We start from the raw sequence: 13,087 nt of genomic DNA on the forward strand, positions 1-13,087 counted from the left end.
CAGTAGATGAGCTTCAGTTCTAAATTAAGATTCTTAAATTCACTCTTAGCATGTGAGCAGTTTGAGCTTTGCTCACCATATAGGATCTTGAACATACATTGTAAACATCTTAGTGAAGGTATCTGATTCTGGTATTGAAGTTCCATTGTACGAGTGGGATTTAGTTGCTGAACCAGAGGTGCTTAACATGTTTCCGCTAACCTGGGCTGTAATATATGCATAAGCCATGAAGATATGATGTAGAACTAGAAGGACATTTAAGCCCTTCTGGAACAGTGGATGGGAGGTCAGCCAGAGATGCTCCCATAACACCTTTAATGACACCAGTTACCATGCTAGGCAATGGATGTCCACCTTATGTGTCCTTATTTACTGAGACAGCTTCTATTCTGGAAGTCCTGACAATGAAAGGGATCAGTGTGCAACATTAAAGGGCTATACTGGCAGAAAATAAGTCCTGTCAAAGTTGGATTGTATCCAGTTGAGTCAACAAGGATCAGATGAGAATTAGAGGGAGAAGCTGGAACAATATATTCTCTTCTCTGCAGCAGCCAGCTGTTAGTTTGGCTCAGTTACTTCACTCAAAGTGACTTGCCTAGGCGTCCACAGGAAATATCCTTTCCGAAGAAGGTGAACCTCAGCCTGCTATAACTGAATTTGGTTTCTTACCTTATGGCCTCTCCTCTTTTAAGCAAATGCAAAGCAATGTGTCATTAGGTTTGAGCGCTTTAAAGACAGCTAGATTCTCCTTTAAGAGGTGACTAAGATCTGAAAAACGTCTGTCTGGTTCCCAGAACAGGCTAGTCCTTGCAATTCCTGGTGAAACCCAAGGCTTTGGTGAATTCATCAATCACCTGTCGGGGTTCAAAGACATAGTCCAAGTCAGCACAAAGGAAAGACTGCTGCAATCCAGTTTATACCTCTATTTTTCCAACATGATAGCTGCTCAGCAGCAGCTCAGATTACCGTTCTGCAAAGCCCAAGTCTAAGAAGCCATTTGGTAAAACATTTAAAACACAGTTCAGACCTAGCTGTTTTGTAGACGTCAACTCAGCTAGCGCAGCATAGAAGAATTTGGCTTGTGGCAGTCTCTCCTTGAAAAGCACATTGAATGGCCAGTGTCAAATGTAGCATTTTGAGATGAACCACCAATGGTAAAGGCAAGGATTAGGATATAGGGGCATATTTGTGAGATTTAACATGCATAGACAGAGGTGTAACTAACAAGAAGAGGGAAATTTTTACTCTTGTGTGTAGCCTTAACAAGACTGACATTGGAATGCTATGTACAGCTCTGATGGCCACATTTTTCAAAGGGATTTATAAAAAACTGGGGTAGGGGTGGGGATGAGGAAGCCCTGAGCATGATTATGGAGCTGAAGAAGATGCCTAGGAGAGAGAGATTTAAGAAGCTCTGTTTAGCTTATAAAAAGAAGGTTAAGAGATGGATTCATCACAATAACTCTCACCAGGAAAAAAAAGTGCTTGTCACTAGTGGGCTTCTCCATCTCACAAAGGAAGATGTAAGAGAAACCAGTGTGTGATGCTGAAGCCAGGAAAACTGAAAAAAGAAATCGGTGCATGCTTTAAAAATGGATGGACTGATCACTGTCTTTGGATATCTTCAAAACAAAGCTGGCTTTCTCTTAACGGAGCATGTGCTGTGCTTTATTCTTATACAATTTGCCACATTTGTACAGCAATATTAGCTAAAATCTGGTGTACTGGTTGCATATCAGACAAGAAGGCTCAGTGGTCCTTTTGGTTTTGTATTCTCAAAATTTGCTTTGCAGAAGCCACAGTTGAGCTGTCTTTAGCTGTTACCCAGACATTTAACCACATGGTGGCATCATTGTACCACAGAGAGTCTCTTTTTCCTGTGAAAAACTGAGAATTTTAGTGGCAAGGGAGAAAATATTTTAAGTTTTAGAAATTGGGCTTTGGGTGAACTCTAATATGAAATATCACTGTAATTCAGGAGAGTTAAGATTTTGATAGACTTGAGGAGACTACAGGATGAAGTAGGAAAGATTTTTGCTTTGTAGCTGCTGTCCAGGCTGTATTGAGTTGGTCCTTTAAAAACACCAGTACTGGGGTAAGATTTGCTTGTGTTTGGTGCTGTATGAACCCATGTTTATGTAGGTATAAGCTGACAGTATTCAATTCCATTTGAGCTCTGAATGTGTTCTCCTTAGGTCCTTCAAGAGTGTTGTTCCCATAGGTGTCCCTCTGGTGCTGGCTGACCAGAGGGTGTCAGGAGTTGGGAGTCTTTGCTAATACCTTCATGTGAACCCCTCTCTGTCACACAGAGGTGCTTTGCTTGCAGAGGGCTCTAAGGAGTGTGGCCTCCTGTACATCTCCACGGAGGATGTGAGAGTCAGCCTCACCATTCAGAGACTGCAAAAGTCATCCCCACCTATTGGAGGGACCTTCCGCATCCACTTGGCCAATACAGTGATATCAGGTAAGAGAAGAAGCAAGTACAGGTCCTGGATTTCCTTTGCAGGAAGCCAAGTAAAGAAGAGACAATATTGAACCTTGGAAATACTCGAGGTACAGGCTGGCAGGTTAAACTCATTGTGATAGTTGTTAGATCTTTGCACTTAATGTCCTTCAAGGCAGGAGTTAAGGATTAGCAGGGCAGTATTTCCAGATGTTAGGTATGGGGTTGTTCCAAAATGCATATAGACAGTATGAGATATTTGCCTTAATGTTAAAGAACTTTGGATCAGATCCTGAATTGGGAGTTTACATCCCAAGGTTTCATTATGCTGATGTTTCTCCAGCATGTGTACTTTTGGTCTTCTTGTATGACAAGACCCTTGCAGGTTACCAAGAAATTAATTCTCTTCTAGGACTACCAGGATTGGTAATTGGTTTGCAGATACCACAAAAGCATTTGTGCATGGAAGTGCTTGACTTGAATTATTCACCCTTTAGATGTGCTAGGTGTTCTTGTGTTTGGTTTAAATAACCAAAGAGTCTTAGAATGAAAGTGAGCAAGTTAATCTGAGCAAGGCCTATGATAAAGTTCTTGGCTGAGGAACTGGTGACTCAGTTATAGAGTCAAATAATAAAATAGAAAATTCAGCCTTAGAATATTTGTGAAATAACTCTTCTCTCCATGTTATCACTTAAGATTTTCCTACAATGGCTGAAGGTTGTCTCAATAGTGCCCTGCTTTGAACATCATATTTTAAAAATGTATTCCATTCCTCTTGCCTTGTTCCCAGGTCTTGTGCTTTCCCCTCTGTCTTATGAATTGGTTTAGAGAGATTTATTGTATATTCAGCTTTGAATGACTATAGGTATTTATGTCAAAAGAAATTAAACATAATTTGCATTTATTTGGGATTGAACTCTACAAAGTTGTCTTGAGAGGTTGACTCCCCCCATAACCTTCTCATCTAGGAAGTTTCTGACCTTTCTATTTTGAAGGAACAAGACATGCACACTGAAATATCATATCTCCCAAAAATGTAGGTTGCATGTAAAGAAAAGTATTACTTAAACAAAATTCCTGATGGTTCCAAATGGAGAGACATTTCTAGGTTTTCTAGTCTATTAAATAGCACAGATCTTTTTGCATTTGGAACCCAGTAAATTTCCCTCTGCTGCTTTTTGGCAGTAGGACATTTGAATCGCAACAGCCTCACACTAATGATGAAACATCTTTCTTTTCTAGGAGTAGGTTAGATGTGCTCTCCTAGGGCTGAGGATATCCACTTTTTTCTAATGTCTTTTGCAGATGTTTCGGTGCACATCTCCGCCCACCATCTCCGCAAGCTTTTGCAAGACAACGTAGATAACGCTACAGCCCCATACTTCAACACCAGTGACTTCATTGTGATTAAAGACTCAAACTCATGTTATGAAAGCATCTGGACACTGACTTGGAAAACAAAAACTGGGGACCTGCCCAATGTTATCAATGTATAGTCATTTCTTTTACTAACACCCACTTTGAACCCTGTTCAATGTCTTTGGCCTTAGCCCATTCATTCTCCCAGCATTTGTTTTTACGCAGACACCTGTGGGACCTTAAGCTAAGTGTCTTCCTGTTAGGAATAGCAGTTTAAGCAAATTCCAGATTAGATGATTAAAAGAAGCAGCTATAGTTACAGGAGGAGAAATTACATCTTCAGAGTCTGTGCTTCAAAATGAGGAGGCTAGAATGTATTTTCTGTGCTTTGTTGCAGTTCTGCAGAGTAAAGGGACTGCTATACTGAAGTGAAAGCTATTATAATCACATTAATATTTCAGTACAGTAACTGAAGCTCAGTACAGGTTTGTCGCATCATTTATGGGCCAATAAGGTCTTTTTCTGAGAACTATTCTGTATAGGTTCATATCTGGTTCTTATAAGGTTCAGTACACACTCTCCCAAGATTTATAGTTTAAGTTTTGCTTCAAGTAGAAAGGTCTTTTTTTGGATAAGGACTCACTGAGCTGCTTCCTTCCCCAAAAGAAAAACTATTTATTTGTGTATCCAGCTTCTAAAAGTGTAAAATTATTTTTGATGAGGCAATGAGTTCTCATGCACAAGACATTGGCCTGGATGGTGAAAAAAGCTTGAGCTGCATCTTCAGCTGTAGCACAGGCCCTTATTTCAGGCAAAGTCATGTCTTTGAGAAGCAGATGTTCCAAGCTCTTTCCATGCCTAATTCCAAATGCTATTACTGAGTATTAGAAGTTTATTTGCAGATCTGGCTCCTGAATCTCTTTGCCTCAGTTTCTTGTCTGCAAGCTGAGGGTGGGAACAGGGAGGTTGTGTGAAGTCTTGGATAATGAAGATTTAGACCTGGCTGTAGGAGTTATGGAAGAAGCTTGAGAAACGTTTCCAGGGGTTATTTGCTGCCTTGTAAAGGCTCTGTATGAACTTTGGGGAATGGTTTTAATTTAAAATCACAGGACGGGAAAGGATGAGAAGCTTAAATTCTTTGTTCTTTGCCAGGTCTCTGCTGAAAACCTCACTGGTCTGAAGCCAACTGTTTCTAGTCGTGTGGTTTATGATGGAGGTGTGTTTATTGGGCCAATATTCGGGGACATGCTTGCTACCTTCAATAATAAAACACAGGTGAGATGTGCTGTCATGCTTCCTATTGATTCACCTGGTTCGTGTAGACCCAGGAGTCTCACAATTACTCAGGTACCTACTTCTGCTACTAAATCCTTTCAAAAATGGACTGTTCTATGCTTTGCCATAAATCAGTCAGATTCTGCTCCCTGGTTTGTGGAGCAGGACTTTCCCTCAAGACCTATTGCAGGTGGGAAGAATGGTCATCATGGGTGATGGAAGACTATTTATTTCTTTTGAGGCTGTGGCCAAGGGATGACGTCGTCTCTGGACTCCCACCCTTGGTGGGTCCTATGGTGCTGTCCGCTAAACTTGAGAATGACACTCTGTTCATCTGCAGTGTTCCAGCTGTTACTGATGGCCAAAATGAATGCGATGGTGGCTGTGGTACTAATCTGTGAATTAGACAAGTTCCTCAGCATCTGTGGATCTCAATTCTTCATGTGTGACAAGGGAGCAAGGAGGGCTTCCTGGTTGAATGAGTCTGCTGGATGGACAAATGTGTTACAAACTCTGCTCTCAGATGTTGCAGAGCAGTGTGCATTGCTGGCTTTGCTTCCAGTGAAGACTGATGGGCACTGCAGTGATAACAGGGTGATGCTGGGTGTGCTGGAAGCCTGGCTGTGCAGCACTTGGGGCTAGGTCATCCTGCTTTTTTGGTGGGCCTGTTCCCCAGACATGAGGACTGTCCTGCTTCCAGTGGCTCAACCACCTAAGATATCTCTGCTATCTGTGGTGCACACATACCCTCAAACAGACCAAATGAAACAACAGCAGCAGCAGATTTTCTCTTTGGTTTTGAAGCTTTATTCTGGCTTGCTGCTAGCAACAAGTGTAAAAGTGTCCCTCTAATTATGTCTCTATTCAAGCAGAGTACTTTGCAACCCTGTGCTCCTTGTGTTTCTTGGAGATGGTCTAGGTCTACTTTTGCTTTTTGCAGGCATTAGTGTATCCTCCTGGCACACCCTTAATACCTGGGAGAGAGATGAAGAAGAGCTCTCCTATGCCCTATGCTTTGCAAGTTGACTCTTCTGAGATAACAAGATCTCAGAAGAGATATCTCTTGATATCTCTTACTAGATATCAAGGTCACAGCCCAGCTTTCTTGTTTCATCATGAACAACAAGGGGGGGGGAAAAAAAGAGGGCTGCATGGTGAAAAGAAACATTCTGGGATTCATTCTAATTAGTCCTACAGGGTGCTTTAAACATAATAAACTTGTTCCCAAGGCAGGGTTGGAAGAACTGGGGTATATGGCAAGCAGGGTCTTCAATGGATGACTAGAACAGGGTTTGGAAAGGGCTGTGGGTCCCAGCAAGATGGGAGATAGGATCCTGCAGATACCAAGAAAGGCTGGTGATACAGATTCCAAAGCTGTGTGCTGCTTTGCCTAAGACTGAGCCCTAGTAAACCTTGCAATTAAATTTGTAATGAGACTGCAGCAGATAAACAGCTGTCTGACTGTGCTCTGCACTGGCGCAGTCAGAGCGCTCTCGGCAGCTCAGTGTGGCTATTGGCATTGCTCTGCAGCTCTGCCACGTAGATGTGGCTCTAAAAAACACTTCTGTTCCCTTCCCAGCTTTAGGGTAACCTTCTTCTCTGTCTCCAGGTGGTGGTGGTGGTGAATGACATCCTTGCAAACTGTTCTGGTTCATGCTCTTTCCAGTTCAGCCAGGAACTGACACCCTTAGTCAGTGATGTGGAGTATTCATCAGGTAACGGGGCTTTGTGTCTGAATAAAATGGCAAAACTGCTATTCTGTGAAAATGATCTGTCAGATCCTGATGATTTTGTATGCACGTGTGTTCCTTTGGAAATTTCTGATTTTATGGAAACTCCACTTTCTAGTGGGGCACTTCTGATCAGCTCCAGTCTTTATGTAGCACAGACATGTTTTTACAGCAACATGAAGATGGTAGAGACTTAAAGGGGAGAGAAACAGTGGTAGGTGCTTAAAGCAAAAGGTGGCTCTTGTCTTAATTTATTTAAAAAAAAAAAAAAGAGGGAAAATGTAATAGCTGGACAGGGACGGACAGGAATAGATGTTATGTGGGACAATAAGAGATTACCGGTGATGTAGTTTTTAGGATGTCTTGATGAAGATAGTAAAAACTTTTAACTGTTGCTTGAAAGTAAATCCTGGGCATTGCTACACTAAAATTTGTGACTCATCTTGTTGATTACATTCCTTCAGATGATGGATCCCAGGCCACAGTAGTTATCAGGGGAGCTGGCTTCACTGAGGAGAAGCCAGCCCTGCAGGTGGAGGTGAGCAACAAAACCTGCCATGTCATAACATTGAATCAAACTGAAGTTGTTTGCCAGATGGAGAGGCTGCCAGTTGGAGTCTACCAGGTGGTACTACTGGTGAGACCTTATGGCTTCGCACTCAATGGTAGCACAGGAGAAGGCATCTTCCTAAGAGTTGAGCCAAAGCTGGTAGCTATTGAACCTTCTACAGCTTCAGAGATCGGTAGGTTTGAATGCCAGACCAACTCTAAGGAGACATTTGCTTTTTTGCTTCTTTTCACAGTGTGTTTCAGTTGTTCTCTGCTTTGACTACCAAGGTCTTCATCTGACAAAAAAGGCATAATATGGCTGGACCCATTGTGTGTACCCCAAAGCACTAGAGCAAGTTTCTTACAAAGAGCGACAGACTTTCCTTGGTCCTTTGTGGAGGCAATCAGTTTCCCAGCTAGTTTTGTCTGAGAATTGTAAGTTCAAGTGCAGGTATATTCCAACAACCCAGAAGGCTATTAGTGTTTCATGGCTCATTTTCCAATATCCATTTGATGCATAGCTTTGTAGTATTTGGATTCATCTGGCCTAATTCTGAAATGGCTAAACTTTGATTCATCTCAGTCCAGTTGAAGTGAATTCATATTCTAAGTGATAAAATGGAAAACTCATCTGTGTTTAGATATAAACCTGAGAAACCTAGAGAAACTCAAACTAATCTGAAGCTCCTTCCATTTCATTACCCCTCCTCTCCTGATACAGAAGAGAGACTAAAGGGTGATATATTCCATCCTTGAAGACAAGAGCTTGGAAGATTTTCCGCAGGACTTTGGGGCAAAGGACCATTACAACTTTCTCATCTGCCCTGTACGTGACACAGATGTGAGGACTTCACCTGGAAGTTCCAGTAAGGTTCCTAGCCACCTGTAGCTAAGCCAAGCCAAAGGCTGTAAAAAGCCACCCTTTCTTTTTTTTTGGGGAGAGGGAAGAGTCTCCCCAACCAATGAGAAATGTGGAGAACATTCTTGACACTTGGGTTGTGCAGTAAGGACCAATGTGTTCAGCATATGACTTGTTTTCAAGCAGCTAGGAATCTGCCTAGAAACAACATGACCCATGTCAGCTCTGACAGTAAAAGTCATCCAGATTTTGTCTGGAAACCTCCTAGTTTTATTATTGAGGTGCTTTGAGTTCATGTTAACAAATCACTGAGAGCAGGAGTACTGACCTAGGTGCAGCATGAAGCTAGCTCAGCCATGTGGCTCGGAGAACTGATTGTGTCATGCTCGGCCACCTTGGAGCAGGCAGAGGAGGATGATGGTCTGTGAACCTCTGTGTGGATGAGCCATGGGGTGGTCTTGGGAGAATGTAGGGTTCCTAAGCTGAAAAGCAAGAAGTTATGGCCACCTCTTTTCTTTGTTTTGTTGGCGTTTATGACAAGAAAGATATTCTAACATTTTTCTTTCCTCTTTTGTTTTTTTTATTCCTCCTCTTCAGTGGGAGGGTCATATAGTACATAAGGTTGATACTGCTTTAATTTATTAAAGGAAAAAACAACCTAAAAAAACCCCTAAAACAAAACCAAATGCATCAATGGCAAATTTTAGTGCTTGGGCCTTGCTTCTCATTTTCTTCACTGACAATCCAGTTCTTCCAATTACAGTGATCTGTCACTCATTAAAAAGAAAGCAAGTATAATGTTATCTTACATTACATATGCCTTTAACATTTATAATTGGAAAGAATTACAGCTTCCATCTGTGTTTTTAATTTCTTCCATTTAAAATACCTCTCTTCAATCTTATCGTAAAGTGCACATATGCAGTATTTCATTGCATATGGATATAAGTGTAGATATCAAAACTTAAGAGCATCAGTCTTTACACAACACACATGGATTTTGTACTCTAAATCTGAGGCTCCTTATCTGACAACTATCACATTAGACAAGTAACTTCAGTTTTGAGTTCTTGCCGTTTCTGGTTCTGCAAACTTAATGTTACAGGAGAGGAAGCCAGGAAGCATCGTATACTTTGCTGCATCAGGTCCCCCTTGTCAAAATATCTCTGGTCTCAGTGGTGCCATGCTGGGAGTTCCCTGTGACCTAACTCTATAAGCATGGGATGCCTTTCTAAAGATACTACCATGCTCCAGCGGATGGAAGGAGCTTGCTGTTAATGTATCTGATTGCTGTTGTTTGCCTGGTTTTGCTGCCAGCCAGAGAAAATCTAGAAGATTAAACTTCTAGACTTCCCTGTTGCTTTAAAGAATTAGAAGGAAAGGATGCTTTGAGTAAAAAGGTACAAAGGACTCTGCCATCAACATATAATGACTTTACCATAGAAGTTTACTTACATCACACGTGAAAAGCATCATTAAATCTCAGCTGGTTTGTAATGTAGCCGTACTAACACATACACTGAAACATTGCATTAATAAAGTTTTTGTCTGAGCAGTCTGTCTGTCCAGCCATAGTCCTAAAACTCTGCAGTACTGATAACTAGAGCAAACAGATGTAAGTTTCAAGCAAAATATCTTTTTTTTTTTTTTTTAATTTGCCTCTGAACCACATCAAAGAACAAAATCCAGGTTAGAATTGCCATTAATGTCCATTTCTGTTCTTTCCTGTTTCTCTTTGAAATGCCCCTGAATCTTCTAGTCACTTGAAAAAACAGAGGGGCACCTTGACTATTTGCATTGGAATTGGGTGCTGCAGAAAGATCAAGCGCGAGTCTGGCTTGTGTTGAGTACGATCCTGCATGTGATTGAAGAGGCTCAGCTCTGGTTGGCACAAAGGAGAGCTGAGGTTGCTCAGTGCTTTGCAGAATCAAGCCTTCCGTGACTTTCCTCACAATTCTGCTTAGTCTCAAACCCTGCCAAGTCCCCTTTCTAACCTAAGTTTTCTAGACACATGCTACAGGCTTTTTTGACAGCAGGGTGCTCGGCAGCTATTTGAACTGTGAAAGCACCTGCTGTGTTAAGCTCATTTTCCATTCTTATGCTTCTTCCTTCCTTCCTTATTTCATTCTTGGGCTGGGGATCTGTCTAAGGGTGAGATCACAGGCCAGACCTTGCTGGCTTAAATAAGTATGTCATTAAAATTTAAACCGAGAAACAAACCCAGTCCTCGTGTATCATGGGCAAGAATTCAAATAATAAGCAAGAAGGATCTCTGGTGAAAGAGAGGAAGCTAGGCACAGCAAGGTGGAAGCAGATCGTCATCAGATCACCTGAGAGAAAGTACTGCCTTTTGTAGTCACCTATTCATAAAGAATCCTTTGCATATAAAAATATCATTCTACATCCTGAATGTAATGGAATAATTGGTTTTGCAGGAGGACTGAGAGTGGCTCTCAGGGGGACAAATCTGGAACGGGTAAACTTGGTATTGTTTGGATCTCAGCCTTGCCCAATTTTGGAGGATGACAGAACCTCAACAAGAATTGAATGTAAAGTTCCCTCTCGGGTAAGAAACTACATTTTTTCCAGGGAACAGTCAGCAGCCTACAGGCCTTTCCATATTTTCCTGACCTGAGCTACTCTTGGCTGTGGGACAATTTACCATGGACTCCACCTACAGTTTAGACCAGCTTAATTAACAATAGATTGATAAGTGATTTATGAAAACCAGTGAAACAGCAAAAAATTCAGATTGCAAAGTCATTAGCTAAGCCTCGCATAAACAAAACTAGGGCTTTGAACTCCAGCAAAACTGCCCATCTCCACTTTCAGTTGTCTACTAGCAGATTAAACATGCCTGGGACAATTGCTCTTGCTCACAGGGTTGAACCCTATTCAGCCCCAAATCTTCTACTTTACATCCAGACCTCCTTCAGACATTATTTGTGTGTCATGCAAAAGCATGCCTAGGATTTTTAGCAGCAATGCTCTTTGCTGCATGGCAAAATTACACCCAGGATGATGCAAATAGTTTAAGCGTAGGGATAACTGTCTATGCCTATGACTTACCACTGTTTAATTTACTAATATGGATATAGAATATGAAAATCTGCGTTGTCTGGGATTGTTTTAAGGTTTCTAACTCTCCATAGATGTCTCTTTAAAGTCAATGTAACTGTATACGTTTAAGTAGAGGCTGATGTACGTACAAATTTTGTCCGTGCCATGTGCCTGACTTAATAAGTATGGGAGATACAGGAATATAGGGAATAACTTTTTTTCTTGGTGCATTCTTATCCCTGACATTTTCTTCATTTCTGTTTCTAGGGGGCAGGAGATGCTGCTGTCACTGTGACACTAATTTCTGGGTACCAGTCAACAACAGTAACTAACTTGTTCCAGTATGACCCTTCCTTAAACCCTGCTGTTGTATCACTGAGCAGAAACAGAAGTGGCATAGCAGGTGAAAAAGCTGCAGACATGTATTTAGCATCATCTATAGAAATGTTATTATCGTTGGTGGTGGTGGGACAGAGGGAATTTAGGTCTATGGAGTTTGGTGATCCGACACTGGGTTTTTGTTGTTTTCTTCTAATTCGTAGTCCCTGTGTTTCCTGCTAGTCCTGATCAGTCCTGGTTGGTTTATGTTGCTTTTACTCTAGCATACATGAGATAATGAGTTGCTTGCCCTAGGCAGTATGGATGATGTCCACAGGATATCAGGTGTGGTACAGTGCTCCTTTTGTGTCACATTTCTGTAACTCTGCTCTGAAATTATCTCACCTGCTCATTCTTCGTAACAGGTTCATCCATGACAAGAGAGATGAGCTCTAGAGAGTGTCCTTCTCCAGGATTCTAAAGGGTTGATCATAAAGCCCAACATGTGGATTTTGGTTTGCTGAAAGCAGAAGAGAAGCAGCACTTGTCTTGCTAGTTCCAATTTCCAAACCAAACTGTTTCTTCCAGTTTGACCTTGTGATTTGTTACTTTAGAATATGAGCATAGGCTTCATGGACTTTGTGAACCCAAGTAGATCTCATGGAGTGATCACCATTCCTGTCTTTTGAAAGTTTGGGGTTGGTTTTTTTTTCTTCCCTCCCCCCCCTTTCCCTTCTTTTTTTCCACAAGGTTTCAGCTGGGCATTGGGAATAGAAGGCCTTAATGGTGAATGGTGTCCACCCACAGACAAGTCTTTTAGGAAGAAGGTTCACTACATTTCTGTGTGGCAACCAGACACCAGATTCCTAGTATCTGCTTTCTTAACTGCCCCACTCCCATTCCTCCAAGGATACAATCATCTGATTTATTTTTTTTCTCTCTTTTTGCAACTTCTCCAGTGTGCATCTTAGTGAAGCTCCCCCCAGCTCAGCAGTTTGGCTGGATTTGGTGGGGATGCAATGAGTTAGATGACTACCAGTGACAAAATGCACTTCTTGCTGCATGCCCGGTATTTCTACTCCTTTTCCCAAATGCCCTTGTCATTTTCTATTACTCCAGAATGCATAAATAAGAGAAAACGTCCTTTATCATCTGAATATTATTCAGATACCATAGCACCAAGGGGAGATTTTTCTAGCCGCGGGCAGCTCAGGTGCAAAGAATTTCTTAATGTTATAGCGTCTTGTGAACGGTGGTGCGGCTGAGTTCAATCTCCTATTCAGAACCTCCACGGCTTCGTCTTTTGATATAATTTTCCTCCCATATAATAAAAAGAATAAATAAATTACACCAATGCCTTCCAGGCATCTAGTATTAAGCTGACAATTGACCAAGAGTCCAAAGAGTTCACGGTATTAATATATTCAACTTCGCAGGCTTTCAAACTTTGACTCTTTGTGCGTGCAGAATTGAAAAGCGCTGGCTTCAAGACCT

The 13,087-nt window shown here is 41.6% G+C and overlaps 1 protein-coding gene across 10 annotated transcripts in view; it reads left to right on the forward strand.

The window, feature by feature from the left end:
* PKHD1 (PKHD1 ciliary IPT domain containing fibrocystin/polyductin) overlaps positions 1-13,087 on the forward strand; it is a 272,265-nt gene that overhangs the window by 30,696 nt on the left and 228,482 nt on the right. For all 10 annotated transcript variants that reach the window (XR_012834978.1, XR_012834977.1, XM_075750415.1 and 7 more), the window contains 7 exons: positions 2,310-2,464; positions 3,749-3,933; positions 4,955-5,077; positions 6,687-6,792; positions 7,272-7,550; positions 10,651-10,781; positions 11,543-11,678. Coding sequence is in view for 8 of the 10 variants with exons in the window: in XM_075750415.1 (XP_075606530.1) it covers positions 2,310-2,464; positions 3,749-3,933; positions 4,955-5,077; positions 6,687-6,792; positions 7,272-7,550; positions 10,651-10,781; positions 11,543-11,678 (1,115 nt within the window). In the remaining 2 variants the exon portion in view is untranslated. The remainder of the gene's footprint in view (positions 1-2,309; positions 2,465-3,748; positions 3,934-4,954; positions 5,078-6,686; positions 6,793-7,271; positions 7,551-10,650; positions 10,782-11,542; positions 11,679-13,087) is intronic.

Source organism: Balearica regulorum, chromosome 3, assembly GCF_011004875.1.
Source record: "Balearica regulorum gibbericeps isolate bBalReg1 chromosome 3, bBalReg1.pri, whole genome shotgun sequence".
Classification (NCBI taxonomy): Eukaryota; Metazoa; Chordata; class Aves; order Gruiformes; family Gruidae; genus Balearica; species Balearica regulorum.